This window comes from Oncorhynchus tshawytscha, linkage group LG28 (genome assembly GCF_018296145.1).
Source record: "Oncorhynchus tshawytscha isolate Ot180627B linkage group LG28, Otsh_v2.0, whole genome shotgun sequence".
Classification (NCBI taxonomy): domain Eukaryota; kingdom Metazoa; phylum Chordata; class Actinopteri; order Salmoniformes; family Salmonidae; genus Oncorhynchus; species Oncorhynchus tshawytscha.
Window position 1 is genome coordinate 12,717,337 of NC_056456.1, and position 15,346 is coordinate 12,732,682.

At 44.7% G+C, this 15,346-nt stretch overlaps 2 protein-coding genes across 2 annotated transcripts in view; both read left to right on the forward strand.

Moving 5' to 3' along the window:
* LOC112226757 (complement component 8, beta polypeptide) overlaps positions 1-7,221 on the forward strand; it is a 40,593-nt gene extending 33,372 nt beyond the window's left edge. Inside the window, exons 13-24 of the mRNA XM_024391281.2 lie at positions 805-947; positions 1,685-1,832; positions 2,192-2,345; positions 2,668-2,809; positions 2,914-3,046; positions 4,105-4,302; positions 4,568-4,808; positions 4,970-5,098; positions 5,235-5,398; positions 6,515-6,668; positions 6,807-6,875; positions 7,014-7,221. Coding sequence (XP_024247049.2) covers positions 805-947; positions 1,685-1,832; positions 2,192-2,345; positions 2,668-2,809; positions 2,914-3,046; positions 4,105-4,302; positions 4,568-4,808; positions 4,970-5,098; positions 5,235-5,398; positions 6,515-6,668; positions 6,807-6,875; positions 7,014-7,168 — 1,830 coding nt within the window. The 3' untranslated portion in view covers positions 7,169-7,221. The remainder of the gene's footprint in view (positions 1-804; positions 948-1,684; positions 1,833-2,191; positions 2,346-2,667; positions 2,810-2,913; positions 3,047-4,104; positions 4,303-4,567; positions 4,809-4,969; positions 5,099-5,234; positions 5,399-6,514; positions 6,669-6,806; positions 6,876-7,013) is intronic.
* A 161-nt stretch (positions 7,222-7,382) lies between these two features.
* Positions 7,383-15,346, forward strand: part of LOC112226758 (phospholipid phosphatase 3) — a 37,341-nt gene continuing 29,377 nt past the window's right edge. The window contains exons 1-3 of the mRNA XM_024391282.2: positions 7,383-7,799; positions 9,508-9,642; positions 9,917-10,085. Coding sequence (XP_024247050.1) covers positions 9,592-9,642; positions 9,917-10,085 — 220 coding nt within the window. The 5' untranslated portion in view covers positions 7,383-7,799; positions 9,508-9,591. The remainder of the gene's footprint in view (positions 7,800-9,507; positions 9,643-9,916; positions 10,086-15,346) is intronic.

Consider the following 15,346-nt stretch of genomic DNA (forward strand, 5'->3'; position numbering starts at 1 on the left):
TTCTCCTGAACTTTGTATGTTGCGTCAGCCATTTGTATCACTGTGTACCGCAACAAAAAATGGTCATTCGTAGGATATTGCTGTCAAATGACCATTTCATGGTGTGCTTTCTAAGAAAACACCTGGTCATTTCAGCGACCCTGAAATAAGTCCTGCATGTATTTTGTTCCAACTCAATGGATCCAACAGAGGGGGCTGTGTTCTTGCTATTACCTGGGCCCTGTCCAGTCAGCACATGCAGAAGAAAGCTCTTTGAAATGGAGAATGGAAACGAGGTCATTCTTAATGCTGTTGAGATAGTACCTCCTTCTGCCAACCGTACATGACTCTGTAATTGTGTGTTGTTAATGGCATATATCCACCAACACAAACCTACATGAAGCATTTTAACTGAAGTTGACCTCAAATCTATTTCAAATAGCTTTTTGTTTTTACATTTATAAGCAATCACTCCATATTGTGTGGATGGAGCTGATGTTTCTGTCAAGGGTAATTTGATGAAGGTCAAAGAAGGTAAACAAACAGTCTGGGAGATCTCCAGACCAACATAATGTACTGTACACCAAACATGATCTGTGTGCTTTGAGTTTCCTAATACCTGACTTATGAAAGTGGAGATTCCCGTAACAGACTCACGGTCTGAACCTAACATTGAGTCCATGCCCCCGCTTCTATTGATCAGTGTGTGTTTACAGACAGACAGAGATACCTGAACACACACACGCGCACGGACAAACACACATGTACACACACACATAAGTACACGCACGCACACACACACACATACACAGCTGAACACACTGTTGTCTCGTCAGGTCTGTGCGTCCGTCTTATTGGAGATTTTTCAGATCCACCACAACTACCATGCTCTCTGTGTCCTTGTTGAAGCCTACCGTTGGCCTAGGCTACTGCCTCCTCTGTGCTGCATTGTGCTTGCTCCTACTCCGGTAAGACCTTAATTCACTCTGTGTGTGGAAGATAGAGATTCAAGGGCAATGGCTGTCCTCGACAAGCGTCAATACCAGACATTGTATGACTTCATGTGAGGTTCATTGCAGTACACTTATGGGTGTACTGCAATGAATGGGTAAGGTTTTATGGGTAAGGTTTTAGATGGAGGCCTTGTACAACAGGAGGGAACATTATTCTGGATTTAAATTGTTGGTTGTTTAAATCAATGCAAAAGTCCATTGAGAATAGAAAATGGTGTGTGTGCGTGCAGAAGTCCCCACAAGAATAGTAAACTAACAAACATTTGACCAACTGGGGACATTTTGTTAGTCCCCACAAGGTCAAATGCTATTTCTAGGGGGTTTAGGGTTAAAGTTAGAATCAGGGTTAGGAGCTAGGGTTAGTTTTAGGGTTGTGGTTAGGAGCTAGGGTATTGTTTAAGGTTAAGGTTAGGTTTTAGGGAATATATGATTTTGAATGTGGCTGAATTGTGTGTCCCCATTGTGTGTCCCCACAAGTTGTGTGTGTGTGTGTGTGTGTGTGTGTGTGTGTGTGTGTGTGTGTGTGTGTGCGTGTGCGTGTGCATATTTCTTCAAAGAAGTCCACCTTTTTGAAACCGTAATGATTTTCTATCACATCAACACACAGATGATTCCTCCCGTCGTACCCTGCTTGACTAATATAATAGGCTGATGCAGTGCGGTGAGCTGAGTTATGGTGACCTATGTTTCAGTGATGTTGCCATAGCCGGCAGTGGCGAGGAGCCCAGTGGCGTCCGTGAGGCTCGGTCTGTGGGGACTCAGGTCGCCGTGCAGCCGGTGGACTGTGTACAATCAGAGTGGTCCTCCTGGACGCGCTGCGATGTCTGCAGGAAGAAGAGGGTGAATATTAGCAGGAGGAGGAAGAAATGGATGATGATGAGGAGGAGGATGGTAGATAAAAACCTGTTAGTGGAGAGTATAGCGTAAGTGGCACAGGTTGCTGTCTGTAATCCACTTGACACGGATAAAGAGAGAGTGAAAACATAGTTCTGATATCATAACGGACATGGGGTGTATTTCACATTCTGTGCACAGACTGGGTAATGCAGACTGGGTAATGCAGACTAGGTAATGCAGCCTTTCTGTGACTAATAGCTGTACAGTAAGTGGGCACTTAGGTGTTGCACTGTAGCATTCGAATTGTTTTCAATTGTCTTTTATTCTCTCTCACCCTCCCCTCTCCATCGCCCTTCCCCCAGTATCGTTATGCTAAGCTTGTCCAGCCATCTCAGTTTGGCGGGGAGCCCTGTCATGTCCAGGGCAAAGAGGTGGAGCCCTGTAGCCCTCCATCTCGCTACGACTGTACACATGATGAAACACCTCTGTGTGAAGGCTTCCTCTGCACTTACACAGGTATTCTTTCCACACAATCCACCAAGTTAACCCTAACGTTAAGCCTGATTTGAATAATCCTAACCACTGGTATTCTCTCTTCTGATCTCAAAACTATATGCCTGCTATTTTTACACGGCTTAGTCCCATGCATGTCTTCTAGATGTCTGTGTGGATGTAAAAAAAAATTTTTTTTAAAAGTGCTATATCAAATATATCAAGTATATCAAATGAAAAGTTTTACTCCACAAAGTGCACTGCCAGGATAGGGCTCTGAAACAAAACTAGAGGACCACATAGGGAATGTGGTGTGATTTGAGATGTGACCTGTGTGTCTTCCCAGGGCGCTGTGTGCCTATAGACCTGCGCTGTAATGGGGATGATGACTGTGGGGACTGGTCAGATGAGAAGGGCTGTCAGAAGGTGAACAAGGCCTGCAAGCAGGAGGCACAGGAGTACCATGGCATCGAGAACCTGGCCAAAGGGTGAGGCATGTTCACTGTGGGCCGAGTAAAAACTTGAGCTCGGCGTACACATTGACATCAGCACTGGAGTTACGTGAAAGTGAATCCCTTTCTCTCTCCTGTAGAATCAACATACTGAACAGTAACTTAGAGGGAGTGGTCATTGACAACAGATACTACGCAGGCAGTTGCTTGCCTCACTACATCCAGGACGTCAGGTTCAGGAAGCCTTATAACCTGCAGCAGTACACACTGGAGGTAGGAAGCCTTATAACCTACAGCAGTACACACTGGAGGTAGGAAGCCTTATAACCTACAGCAGTACACACTGGAGGTAGGAAGCCTTATAACCTACAGCAGTACACACTGGAGGTAGGAAGCCTTATAACCTACAGCAGTACACACTGGAGGTAGGAAGCCTTATAACCTACAGCAGTACACACTGGAGGTAGGAAGCCTTATAACCTACAGCAGTACACACTGGAGGTAGGAAGCCTTATAACCTGCAGCAGTACACACTGGAGGTAGGAAGCCTTATAACCTACAGCAGTACACACTGGAGGTAGGAAGCCTTATAACCTACACTGGAGGTAGGAAGCCTTATAACCTACAGCAGTACACACTGGAGGTAGGAAGCCTTATAACCTGCAGCAGTACACACTGGAGGTAGGGTAGGAAGCCTTATAACCTGCAGCAGTACACACTGGAGGTAGGAAGCCTTATAACCTACAGCAGTACACACTGGAGGTAGGAAGCCTTATAACCTGCAGCAGTACACACTGGAGGTAGGAAGCCTTATAACCTACAGTACACACTGGAGGTAGGAAGCATAACCTACATGTACACACTGGAGGTAGGAAGCCTTATAACCTGCAGCAGTACACACTGGAGGTAGGAAGCCTTATAACCTACATCAGTACACACTGGAGGTAGGGAGCCTTATAACCTACATCAGTACACACTGGAGGTAGGGAGCCTTATAACCTACATCAGTACACACTGGAGGTAGGGAGCCTTATAACCTACAGCAGTACACACTGGAGGTAGGAAGCCTTATAACCTATAGCATTAGCAAGGGCCCTAATCGAATACTCTTAAAATGCATCCTTCCTTCTTCTCCACTACCACATTTCTAATGATTAATATAACTGGACAATACAGACATGTTGTCTCAGCAATATGCTTCATGATTTCAGGTGTTTTAAGAGCAGTATAGAGTATACAGTTATTCATAACTGGGTTGCTGCTACAGTACATGTGTGACTGTGACCTGTAGTGAATGTAAACATTACTTTTCTCTTGTTTGTCTGCCACAGACCAAAGGCACATACGACTTCAAGCTGCAGTCTTTCGAGTCATACTCTGAGTTTGTCCATTACACCATGACGGAGCGCTCTTCCAAGACCACGGTGTCCATTGGCTTTGCCGTGCCGGGGGTGGCCGAGTTCGGCTTCAACTACGCTGACTCCAAATACTCCAAGTCAGAGAAGAAAATACGCCGCGCCTCTAGGAAGGTGAGAGTTGTCCATCAGGGGTCTGTTCAGAAGAGAGCATCATTACAGAATGTTCCCGATAGAAATGCATTGTGTAGAACAGATATGATTGTCTGTCTTGTATAATAGGGAACTGAGCCGGCTCTATTTACTACCGGTACATTTCTATCTGCAACGTTCTGAACAACACAAAGGCACAATTCACCCCAAAATCAACGTTTTGGGTCATTCACAGTCAGTAACCAAGCCCTCCTGACACGCCCCTTTGCCCGCCACCCCTCCACAGGAAAACAGCTTTGTCCAGGCCAAGGCAGAGCTGCAACTGGCCCGATACATCCTGAAGTCAGAGGATCTGATGCTGCACCCGGAGTTCTTCCTGCGTCTTCGTGCCTTGCCCCAGTCCTACAACTACGGAGAGTACAGACAGATCTACAGAGACTATGGCACCCATTACATCACAGAGGCTACCCTGGGAGGAGACTACGAGTACACGGTCATCCTGGACAAGGAGAAGCTGGAGAAGACAGGTGACCGACGATGCTTTGCTATTCCATACAAAGAGGCTAGTGCACTGCGGGGCCTTAGGGTGACATTTCACTTCACAGCAGCTACCCATGGACAAATGAAATAAAGTACCATATCACAATGGTAGTAGTAATACTCTACTATATCTCCACTCCCATTTTAGATTACTCTCTGGAAGCCTACAAGAACTGTGTGCAGATAGGTCTGAAGGTGGGGGCCAACATCAAGGGAGTGTATGTGACTGTGGGGGTCGAGGGAGGTGGTTGTGATGGTCTGCTCAATGAAATGGGAGGTGAGGAGTGGATCTAGATCACCGGCAATACAGGTCTCTCTTTCTGTCTCGTACTGTAGAACAAATAGCCATTTCCTCCTCCTCTTTAAGTGTCTCTATCTTCCTCTCTCTCCGCGCCGTCTCCCTCCTCCTCTAGAGGACACAGTGAAAGGCAGCATGGTGGAGGACTTTGTCGCGGTGGTTCGGGGGGGTGACAGTGAGTCCATCACCTCGCTGGCTGCCAAGAAGCTGCCCACGCCACAACTGATGAGACTGTGGGGAGAAGCAGTGCATTACAACCCTGACTTCATCCGCAGCGTGGTGGGAATGCTGTCTCTCTCTCCATTTATCTCAGTCTCTTTTGTATACACTCCCTCTCATTCTACACCCGCATGAAAAAATACTATCGTATGCTATGGTTAAATACTATAGTATTCACTGTAGTGTTTTTTGAAGACTTTGCTGTAGTGTTGACTGTAGTGTTTTTGGCAGACTTTAGTCTAAAGTCTGCAAAAACACTACAGTTAATGCTATAGTATTTACTGCAGTGTTGCAGACATGACTGTAGTATACTGTGGTTTTTACTGTTTACTGTATACTGTAAATACTGTAGAAAAAAAAAACTTAAGTATGTGCTATAGTATTTACTGTAGTGTTTATACTAAACAGTAGTATTTATTGTAGTGTTTATACTGTACAGTAGTATTTATTGTAGGGTTTTTGCAGACATTACTATAGTATTTACTAGAGTTTTTTCTTTGTATTATCTTTGGCAAAACTGTGGGGGTTTTGTCCTTAAAGAAAACTACTGGACAAAATACTGAAAGAGCAAATTTTCCATAATCTGTAAGTAGATATATAGGAAGTAGGTAGGTAAGTAAGTAAGTAAGTAAGTAAGTAAGTAGAACTGAGGTCTAAATGGATAGTTCAGAGCTAATCTTTTTTTATAACCTGTAGGGAACACAGTATATTGTCTATACTTAGGTTTTTCACTTACGGGTGGCACAAATTGGGATATGGGGGAGGGGAATGGACAGGCTATATGCAAATGTAATACTGTCATGTAGTATATACTACAGTGATTACTGTAGTGTGTAGTATAGTTTTCTACAAAATACTACAGTTTACTACAGAATTCTATTCTCTTTCACTTCTCTTTAGCAACCTGGGACTTGTCCTTTCTATTTATCTCACTCACTATTTTACTCTTTATTTTATCACTCTCTTCATGCACCTCTCATTCTCTCTCTCTCTCTCTCTCTCTCTCTCTCTCTCTCTCTCTCTCTCTCTCTCTCTCTCTCTCTCTCTCTCTCTCTCTCTCTCTCATTCAGATTTCCCAAAGGTTCCTCTATAGGTGACCTCTACCAGTCTGTCAGACTCCAGCCCTGAGCTGGTTGTGATGATGTTGAAGTATTGTTGTTGTTGTCTGTGTGACAGACGCGGCCGCTATATGAGCTGGTGACCGCCAGAGACTTCTCCAGCGCTAACTCGCTGAAGAAGAACCTGAGGAGAGCCCTGGCTGAATACCTGGAGGAGAACAGCTCTTGCCGCTGTGCCCCCTGCCGCAACAACGGACTGGCTGTTCTCAAAGGTAAACACCCTCCCTCCAGCCCCCTGCTTAAAGGACTTCCTCCCCGATCCAGCTATACTTTGTAGATTTGTGAAACTACGAAAGATGATGATGATGATAGTGATGATGAGGATGATGTCTTCCTCTCCTCCCCCCCAGGCACCAGGTGTGAGTGTGTGTGTCCATCTGGCTACAGTGGACTGGGTTGTGAGATCACCCAACGACCAGGTCATTCTCTTAATTAAAACACAAACCTACACGATAAAAGCCTTCACCTGTAGCTTTGACATCTCTATTTCATTTCCACAATATTGCCATTTCCATGCTGTTGGGGAGGTTTAACCTTTTGAGCTTTGTCCCAAATAGATATAGGCATAGACGGCAGCTGGAGCTGCTGGGGTTCGTGGTCACCCTGCACGGAGCGGTCTAAGACACGGAGCCGCCAGTGTAACAACCCTGCACGTAGCAGCGGAGGCATAGCCTGCAGAGGACTCCAGATGGAAACTACTGATTGTTTCTGATATTGTCCCGGACTCTTGATTGAAATAAAGATAATTCATGTCACCCTTGGAAATGTGCCTGTGATATGTTTGCATTCTTGACTCTCTTATGACAAAATGATCTACAGTGGGGCAAAAAAGTATTTAGTCAGCCACCAATTGTGCAAGTTCTCCCACTTAAAAAGATGAGAGAGGCCTGTAATTTTCATCACAGGTACACTTCAAATATGACAGACAAAATTAGAAAAAAAATCCAGAAAATCACATTGTAGGATTTTTAATTTATTTATTTGCAGATTGTATTACACAAATGTGTGTAAGCCAATTGAGAAAAACTGAGGTGATCAAGCATAACAGAGAATGACTTTGTTTTTATTTCTAAACACAAACATTTTGGCCATCTTTCTCATCAGATCAGAAGATTTGGTAACATCCTTTACCCCTTAAACATACATCGTTGGTATTGACTCCCACTTCCTGCTGTAGTATTGAAATTGATTGTGTCCCGTCTTTCTTATGACATCAGCAGCGTTGTTTCTGAGAGGAGGAGCCAAGGCAGACGGCGCCCCTGTCTGGCCGGGGGTTATCACATCACCGTCGGCGTGTCTTACTTCCTGACTGACAGGAAAACCACACGCTCCAGCAACTCCAGGTCTGTCCGTCGTGGAACCTATCAGACAACAGTATGGCAGGCTCTGTCTCACCCACTCTGCTATTGATCTTCACTCATCGAAGTCTCAACACATACACTATACACATAAAACTATGTGAACACCACTACAAATGAGTGGATTCGGCTATTTCAGCCTCACTGACAGGTGTATAAAGTCGAGCACGTAGCCATGCAATCTCCATAGACAAACATTGGCGGTAGGATGGCCTTACTGAAGAGTTCAGTGACATTCAATGTGGCACTGTCATAGGATGCCACTGTTCCAACTAATCAAATCACATTTATTTATATAGCCCTTCTTACATCAGCTGATATCTCCAAGTGCTGTACAGAACCCCAGCATAAAACCCCAAACAGCAAGCAATGCAGGTGTAGAAGCACGGTGGCTAGGAAAAACTCCCTAGAAAGGCCAGAACCTAGGAAGAAACCTAGAGAGGAACCAGGCTATGAGGGGTGGCCAGTCCTCTTCTGGCTGTGCCGGGTGGAGAGTCAGTTCTTCAAATTTCTGCCCTGTTAGAGCTTCCCCGGTCAACTGTAAGTACTGTTATTGTGATGTGGAAACATCTAGTAGCAACAACAGCTCAGCAGTGAAGTGGTAGGCCACACAAGCTCAAAGAAAGGGACTGCCGAGTGCTGAAATGCATAAAAATCGTCTGACCTTGGTTGCAACACTCACTACCGTGTTCCAAACTGCCTCTGTAAGAAACGTCAGCACAAGAACTGTTCCTTCGGGAGCTTCATGAAATGGGTTTCCATGGCCGTACAGCCGCATGCACACAAGCCTAAGATCACCATGCACAATCCCAAGTGTCTGTTGAAGTGGTGTAAAGCTTGCAGCCATTGGACTCTGGAGCAGTGGAAATGCATTTTCTGGAGTGATGAATCATGCTTCACCATCTGGCAGTCCGACGGACAAAACTGGTTCTGGCTTATGCCAGGAGAACGCTACCTGCCCCAATGCATAGTGCCAATTGTACAGTTTGGTGGAGGAGGAATTATGGTCTGGGGCTGATTTTCATGGTTCAGGATAGACCCCTTAGTTCTAGTGAAGGGAAATCTTAAAGCTACAGTATACAATGATATTCTAGACGATTCTGTGCTTCCAACTTAGTAGCAGCAGCTTGGGGATGTCCCTTTCCTGTTACAGCTAGGTCCATACAGATTTTTTTTTTGAGATTGTGTGGAAGAACTAGACTGGCCTGCACAGAGCCCTGACCTCAACCCCATCGAACACCTTTGGGATGAATTGGAACGCCGACTGCGAGCCAGTCTTAATCGCCCAACATCAGTGTCCGACTTTACTAATGCTCTTGTGGCTGAATGGAAGCAAGTCCCCTGAGCAATGTTCCAAAAGCTGCCCTGTTGGAAAGCCTTCCCAGAGGAGTGGAGGCTGTTAAAGCAGCAAAGGGGGAACCAACTCCATATTAATGCACATGATTTTGGAATGAGCTGTTAGACAAGCAGGTGTCCACATACTTTTGGTCATGTAGTGTACTAACCCATGCACAGTTACTGTAGTAAGGTGTGGCACTTACTGTCATCTGATGACAGATATAAGTAATTACAAATAATAGCACTCTGTTCCACCCACCTTTCCTGAGGCTCTCTTCAGTGTGTGTGTATGTGTGTGTATGTGTGTGCAGCACAAACAATAACAACTTTTATTTTGTGTGTCTGTGTGTGTCAGATGCATCCTGTTGTTCCCACTTATCGTGACTGTTGATGACCCCTGACCTCTGCTTACCCCTGAGTGCCGTGGCCAACTCCAGGGATGGGTAGCAGCATTGAACACTTGTCCTGTCTCATCAGACTGGTCATCAAGGTCTGCCTGCCTACTTACCGTGAATTCCCAGTTCACTCCCTCATTTTGAAACAAAACATTATTTCAAGAATTCATGAAATTCATAGAAATGTATAGAGTCGAGCCAGGAATTTTCCTAGACAGGTCACATGTCTGAAAAAACTCCCGGATCTAACTAAACTATCAAATCAGTCCATTTCCTCATCCTGATCTGTCACTTCCTCTTCCCTGTTTCGCAGATCTACTACATCACTTCCTAACTCTAACTTATGTCACTTCCTACCTGTGTGTTCAGGTTCTGCTGCATCACCACTCGGTGGATGAGATCTCCTATATCGCCAAGGATACCCAGGCCTTCGACTACCACCGGGCCTTCGACTACGCCTCTGGGAAGGAGGGACACCACAGTTGGGAATGCGACACAAGTGTTTGTGAACTGCGTGTGTGTCATCTGGAAGATGAAGGTGTGTGCTCCTCTTCCTTCACATCCCTCCCTCTCCCTAGCAGGCAAAGCCCCTGATCGTTGACTTGCATGACCTCTTCACACTCATCTACGACATCAAGCAGTATGAGGAGCTGGAGAAGGCCAAGAAGGACAAGCAGTGTCACACGCAGACACACACACACACACAAACCCACATGAAAACCACATTAAACATTTAGAGACATACGACTCAACAGATTGTATGCTTGTCTTGAGGTTGGTGATGTATATAGAAACTACAAGTTATCATTACTCATTGTGTATTTATTAATACTTTTATGACACGTTTTGCTTTTCTATTTCTTTATCTCTGCATTGTTGGGAAGGACCCGTAAGTTAGTATTTCACTGTCAGTCTACACCTGTTGATTAACAGTGAAATCAACAGTTTGTTTTTTTACATTTATCTCATTCAATTCCTTCACCAATCAGTTCAGAAAGAGCAAGCAAGCTAGTTGTTTACATGCGTGATGGACAGATAGCCTATGGCGCAAGATGCGAAATTTTGCGAATGCTCATCCTAGGTGGGGAGATAGCAGGAGAGGCTTGAGGAGGAGGCTTGAAGCTCTGGGCATCTTGTTATGACATGCATTATCTTAGGCAAAACAAAAAAAAACACGTCTTACCTTTTTGTCGTTAATAAATCCAACGTCAAACGTGATAACTAGGCCTATAGGATTCTTAACTAGCTTTAAAAAAGTTCATCCATTCTTCCCTCGCTAATTCAAAATCTCTCTCCCCATCTTCTGAATCACACTTGTAATGTCAGTACAGTAGTCTATGATTCGGGGGGGGGGGGCAGGTACAGTCAAAGATTTCTAGCTTGCAGGCAGACATTGTAATACGTTTCTGAGTGACAGAGTGAGGTCTTTGCATAGGCTCTTGGTTGCGTTTTTTTTGCCTGGTATGTAAAATAACGTTACTAACAGGTTCCCAATGCCTTTGAAATAACGGTTCTGTTCAGGAACAGTATGAAACACCCTGCATACCACTGCTGGCTTGCTTCTGAAGCTAAGCAGTGTTGGTCCTGGTCAGTTCCTGGATGGTAGACCAGATGCTGCTGGAAGTGGTGTTGGAGGGCCAGTAGGAGACACTCTTTCCTCTGGTCTAAAAAAATAATAATATCCCAATGCCCCAGGGCAGTGATTGGGGACACTGCCCTGTGTAGGGTGCCGTCTTTTGGATGGGATGTTAAGCGGGTGTCCTGACTCTCTGAGGTCATTAAAGATCCCTTGGCACTTATCGTAAGAGTAGGGGTGTAATCCCTGGTGTCCTGGCTAAATTCCCAATCTGACCATCACGGTCACCTAATAATCCCCAGTTTACAATTGGCTCATTCCTCCTATTCCCCAGGTTGTTGCTGCAGATGAGAATGTGTTCTCAGTCAACTTACCTGGTAAAATAACAGAAAAATGAATGGATCACTTTCGTTCCTGTTATTTAATGGTTCTGTTCACTGAACTGAATTCAACCCCTGGTCCTCAACAAGTTACTTGCATACAGCTGCACGCACAACATTACTTTTCATGTTTCTTGCGGTTGTGGCCACAGTGGTGCCTGCAGATTTCCACTCCCCACTGGTGGTAGTGCAAAAACAGATTTTTTCCACACCCACAACTAGTCGCAGCCAAGCAGAGCCACTTCCCCTGCAACACTGGTAGAATGCCCAAAAGCCTCCTGCTGCTCATGCTTGTAAGGACATTGCTCCTTGCGCCCTTGCTCATTAATAGTGCACAGGTGGAGTAGTCGAAGTAAAACCGTAACTAGCAAGATGGAGGCAAACACGAAACGGCGTATGCAAACCACAGGTATAATAAGAACTGGTGACTGCGTCCAAGATGTCCGACCGTTGTTTTAAAGGTTTTTTTTTTAAAGCACATTTTAGTTTTCATGAATTTTTACGAAATAGACAAGTTTGAATCTTTAGCTGTGGTAACTAGTGAGAACACATTTAATGTAGTCAACTGGCTGGGACTTCCAACTTCATTGGCTTATCCCTCTTGATGACCCGTTTGGAGTCATGTCCAATCAGGTCATCAGGGCGAGGATCAGCCAACTGTGAAGAAGCACCATCGAGATAACGTCAATGCTGCTGCCCATGCCGTCACAGACGCTATAATGGCGCAGATACAAAGATGAGCCCCCCCTAGGTTTCCATCCAATTAGCAGCAGATTTTCAAACAAATATTCTAGGATGAAGAAAATATGTGCATTTTCCCATCATTGGTATATTTCCACCGAATGGACTTGTTGCGGATAAAAAATAATTGTGTGATGAGGTTCTGCACACAAAATGTACTTTTTCATATCTAAAGTTCAATACATATCTAAAGTTCAATGTGTTTCCAAAGCATTTTCAACTCTACTGATAGTTTTGTTTACAAAAACTGTTGCGATAAGTAGAAAATGTGCATACTCTGGTCTTGAGACTTGCCCTCTAGCCAATAGCTCGCAGATACAGTGCAGGTATGCTGTGCGGGTTGTTTATTCTACATGATGAGATTATTATGTATCTGCGGCAGTCAAACGGCAGTCAAGCATAGATCGTCATGTCACCAGAATCAGACCCTCGATATTTATCAGTGGTGAAAAAAGTACACAATTTTCATACTTGCGTAAAAGTAAAGATACCTTGATAGAAACTCAAGTAAAAGTGAAAGTCAACCAAGAAAATCCTACTTGAGTAAAAGTCTAAACGTTTTTGGTTTTAAATATACTTAGGTATCAAAGTAAATATAATTGCTAAAACGTACTTCAGGGCTTGTAAGTAAGCATTTCAAGGTAAGGTCGACACCTGTTGTATTTGGCGCATGTGACCATTTTAAAAAGTTTTTATTTATTTGACATTAAGCAAACCAGTCAGCACCATTTATTTGTATTTTTTTACAGATAGCCAGGGGCACGCTCCAACACCAACAGGCATAGTTTACAAAGGAAGCTTGTGTTTAGTGATTCCGCCAGATCAGAGGCAGTAGGGATGACCAGGGATGTTTTCTTGATAAGTGTGTGAATTAGATAATTGTCCTGTCCTGCTAAGCATTCAAAATGCAACAAGTACTTTAATTTTGGGTGTCTGGGAAAATGTATGGAGTAAAAAGTACATCATTTTCTTCAGGAATGTAGTGAAGCAAAGATAAAAGTTGTCAAAAAGAGTAAAGTAAGGACAGATATCCCCCAAAAAACTACTTAAGTAGTACTTTCAAGTATTTTTACTTAAGTACTTTACACCGATGGTATGTATTGGAATGTGGCAAACGTGACAAAACTGCAGTAATCCTCAAAATCTCACAGAACAAGCAAATAGCTAGTTCTTACCAGCTGTCCAGAAGAGTACTTTATCTTAATACTAGCTGGTGAAGGTATCCACAATGTCCATAGAAAAATAACCAGCAAAAACACAAAACCAGCCCCCAAACAAAATCACTTTTGCAACTTTTTGCTAATTTCTTGGAACAGCATGTCTGACTCTGAAACTGAATCTTTGAACAATGCTAACGATGATCCTGAATTTCGGGTCAATGCAAATGAAGCTGGACCTTTGGACAATGCTAATGACTCTGTAACCCCACAAGACTTCTCAGGGCTCCTGAAAATTGACCTACCACCAGCTAATCAGTGAGATGGCACTGAGTCATTTGCTAGCTGGTCTCGTCGCCTTGAAGTAGGTGTACAAGCTATGTACAATGTGCCGGATGTGGAGTTGGACTCTGTGCTAGCATCAGTATTACCCACACGATTAGCTGATGCAGCATTCCTTTACTGGGACAGCCTTTCACCAATCATTCAGAAGACCTTCTCTGTTGTCAAGACCAAACAGAAGGAAGTCTTTGGCCCCAGGCAGTCTCTTCCATTCTTTCAGACATTTGTGAATGCTCGCCCTAGGAAGCCTGGTGAGAGCTTGGATGTGTACAGTGCTGACATAACTTGTCTGGTTCTGGAGGCCTTCCCAGACTATGACCACAAAGCACAAGAAGGGGAGAAGTTTTGCTGCTTTGTGGTCGGATTGGACCTTACCTTGCAGGTGAAAATTCATGAAAATGGATCAGAGGCGCTGCTCGTCGCAAGTCGCTGTGGAAGAGCACGTGCAGCTCTCCAACTACATGCTGAGAACCCACCAGTGGCACCGGCCCCAGACCAGGTTGCTATGGTTCGTTCTAATGACACGGATGAGAAGTTCCTTCATGCTGTGGAGCTGCTGACGCTCACTGTGAATGGCCTGACGAGTGAGGTACGCCAGCTACGGGGGGAAAAAACAGAACCTCACAGAGTGTTTGGGCTTCTAGGCCAACAGGACCTCCATCCCATCCAATAATTCTGCAAGAGGAGCATGTGGCTTCTCACCAGCCGTCAAGCTCAACATCCACCACAAGCCTACTACTCACCTGAACGACCGCCAGTACCGTCCTGCCTCTCCAGAGTACCGCCAAGTACCAGATACACCTCAGGTGGAAGCTTCCTCTATCTTTGTCCACAAAAGCTCCAATACGGGGCCGGACCTATGGGAAGAGCAGCAGCAGGACACCATCCTGGCTGAAGTTATCAGTTGGAGAAGAAAAGGTCAGAAACCGCCTCATTGGCAGATTAATCATCGCAGGCCAGCATACTGACACAAATTCCATAGGCTGACATTCAACGTTGGTCAGCTCTGCTGAAAAATCTACCACCCTGCCTCAAAGTCAGTCATCTATCAGGTAATTGTGCCTCAGTCCATACTGTACTGGAAGATGTACTCCAACTCCTTCACTGTAACCCTTTGGCAGGCCATCTGTCAGCTGACAAGGTCTTGCAACATGCTCACCAACTCTGCTACGGGCCTTTCATGTAGAATGACATATGGGAATGGTGTAAACAGTGCATCCCATGTGACACCAGGAGGGCTCCTACACCACACCTGAAAGCACCTATGAAGACCGTGGTAGCAACCAAGCCATTTCAGAAAGTCACGGCCGTCATTCTGGAGCTGCCCTTCACCAGCCGAGACAACAGATACGTGCTTGTGGTACAGGATTACTTTTCTAAGTACATCAACCTCTACACCATGAAAGACCAGTGCACTACAACTGTGGCCAAGTGTCTTTTCGAGAACTTTTTCAGGAAACACAGCACAACAGAGACATTGCACACTGACCAAGAACGTCAGTTCAAGGCTGACATTGTCTGAGTCTTTGCCAGTTGCTGGGAGTTAAAAAGACCTGGGGCCTCATTTATAAAAAATGTTCTTAGATTTATACTTGAACTTAGT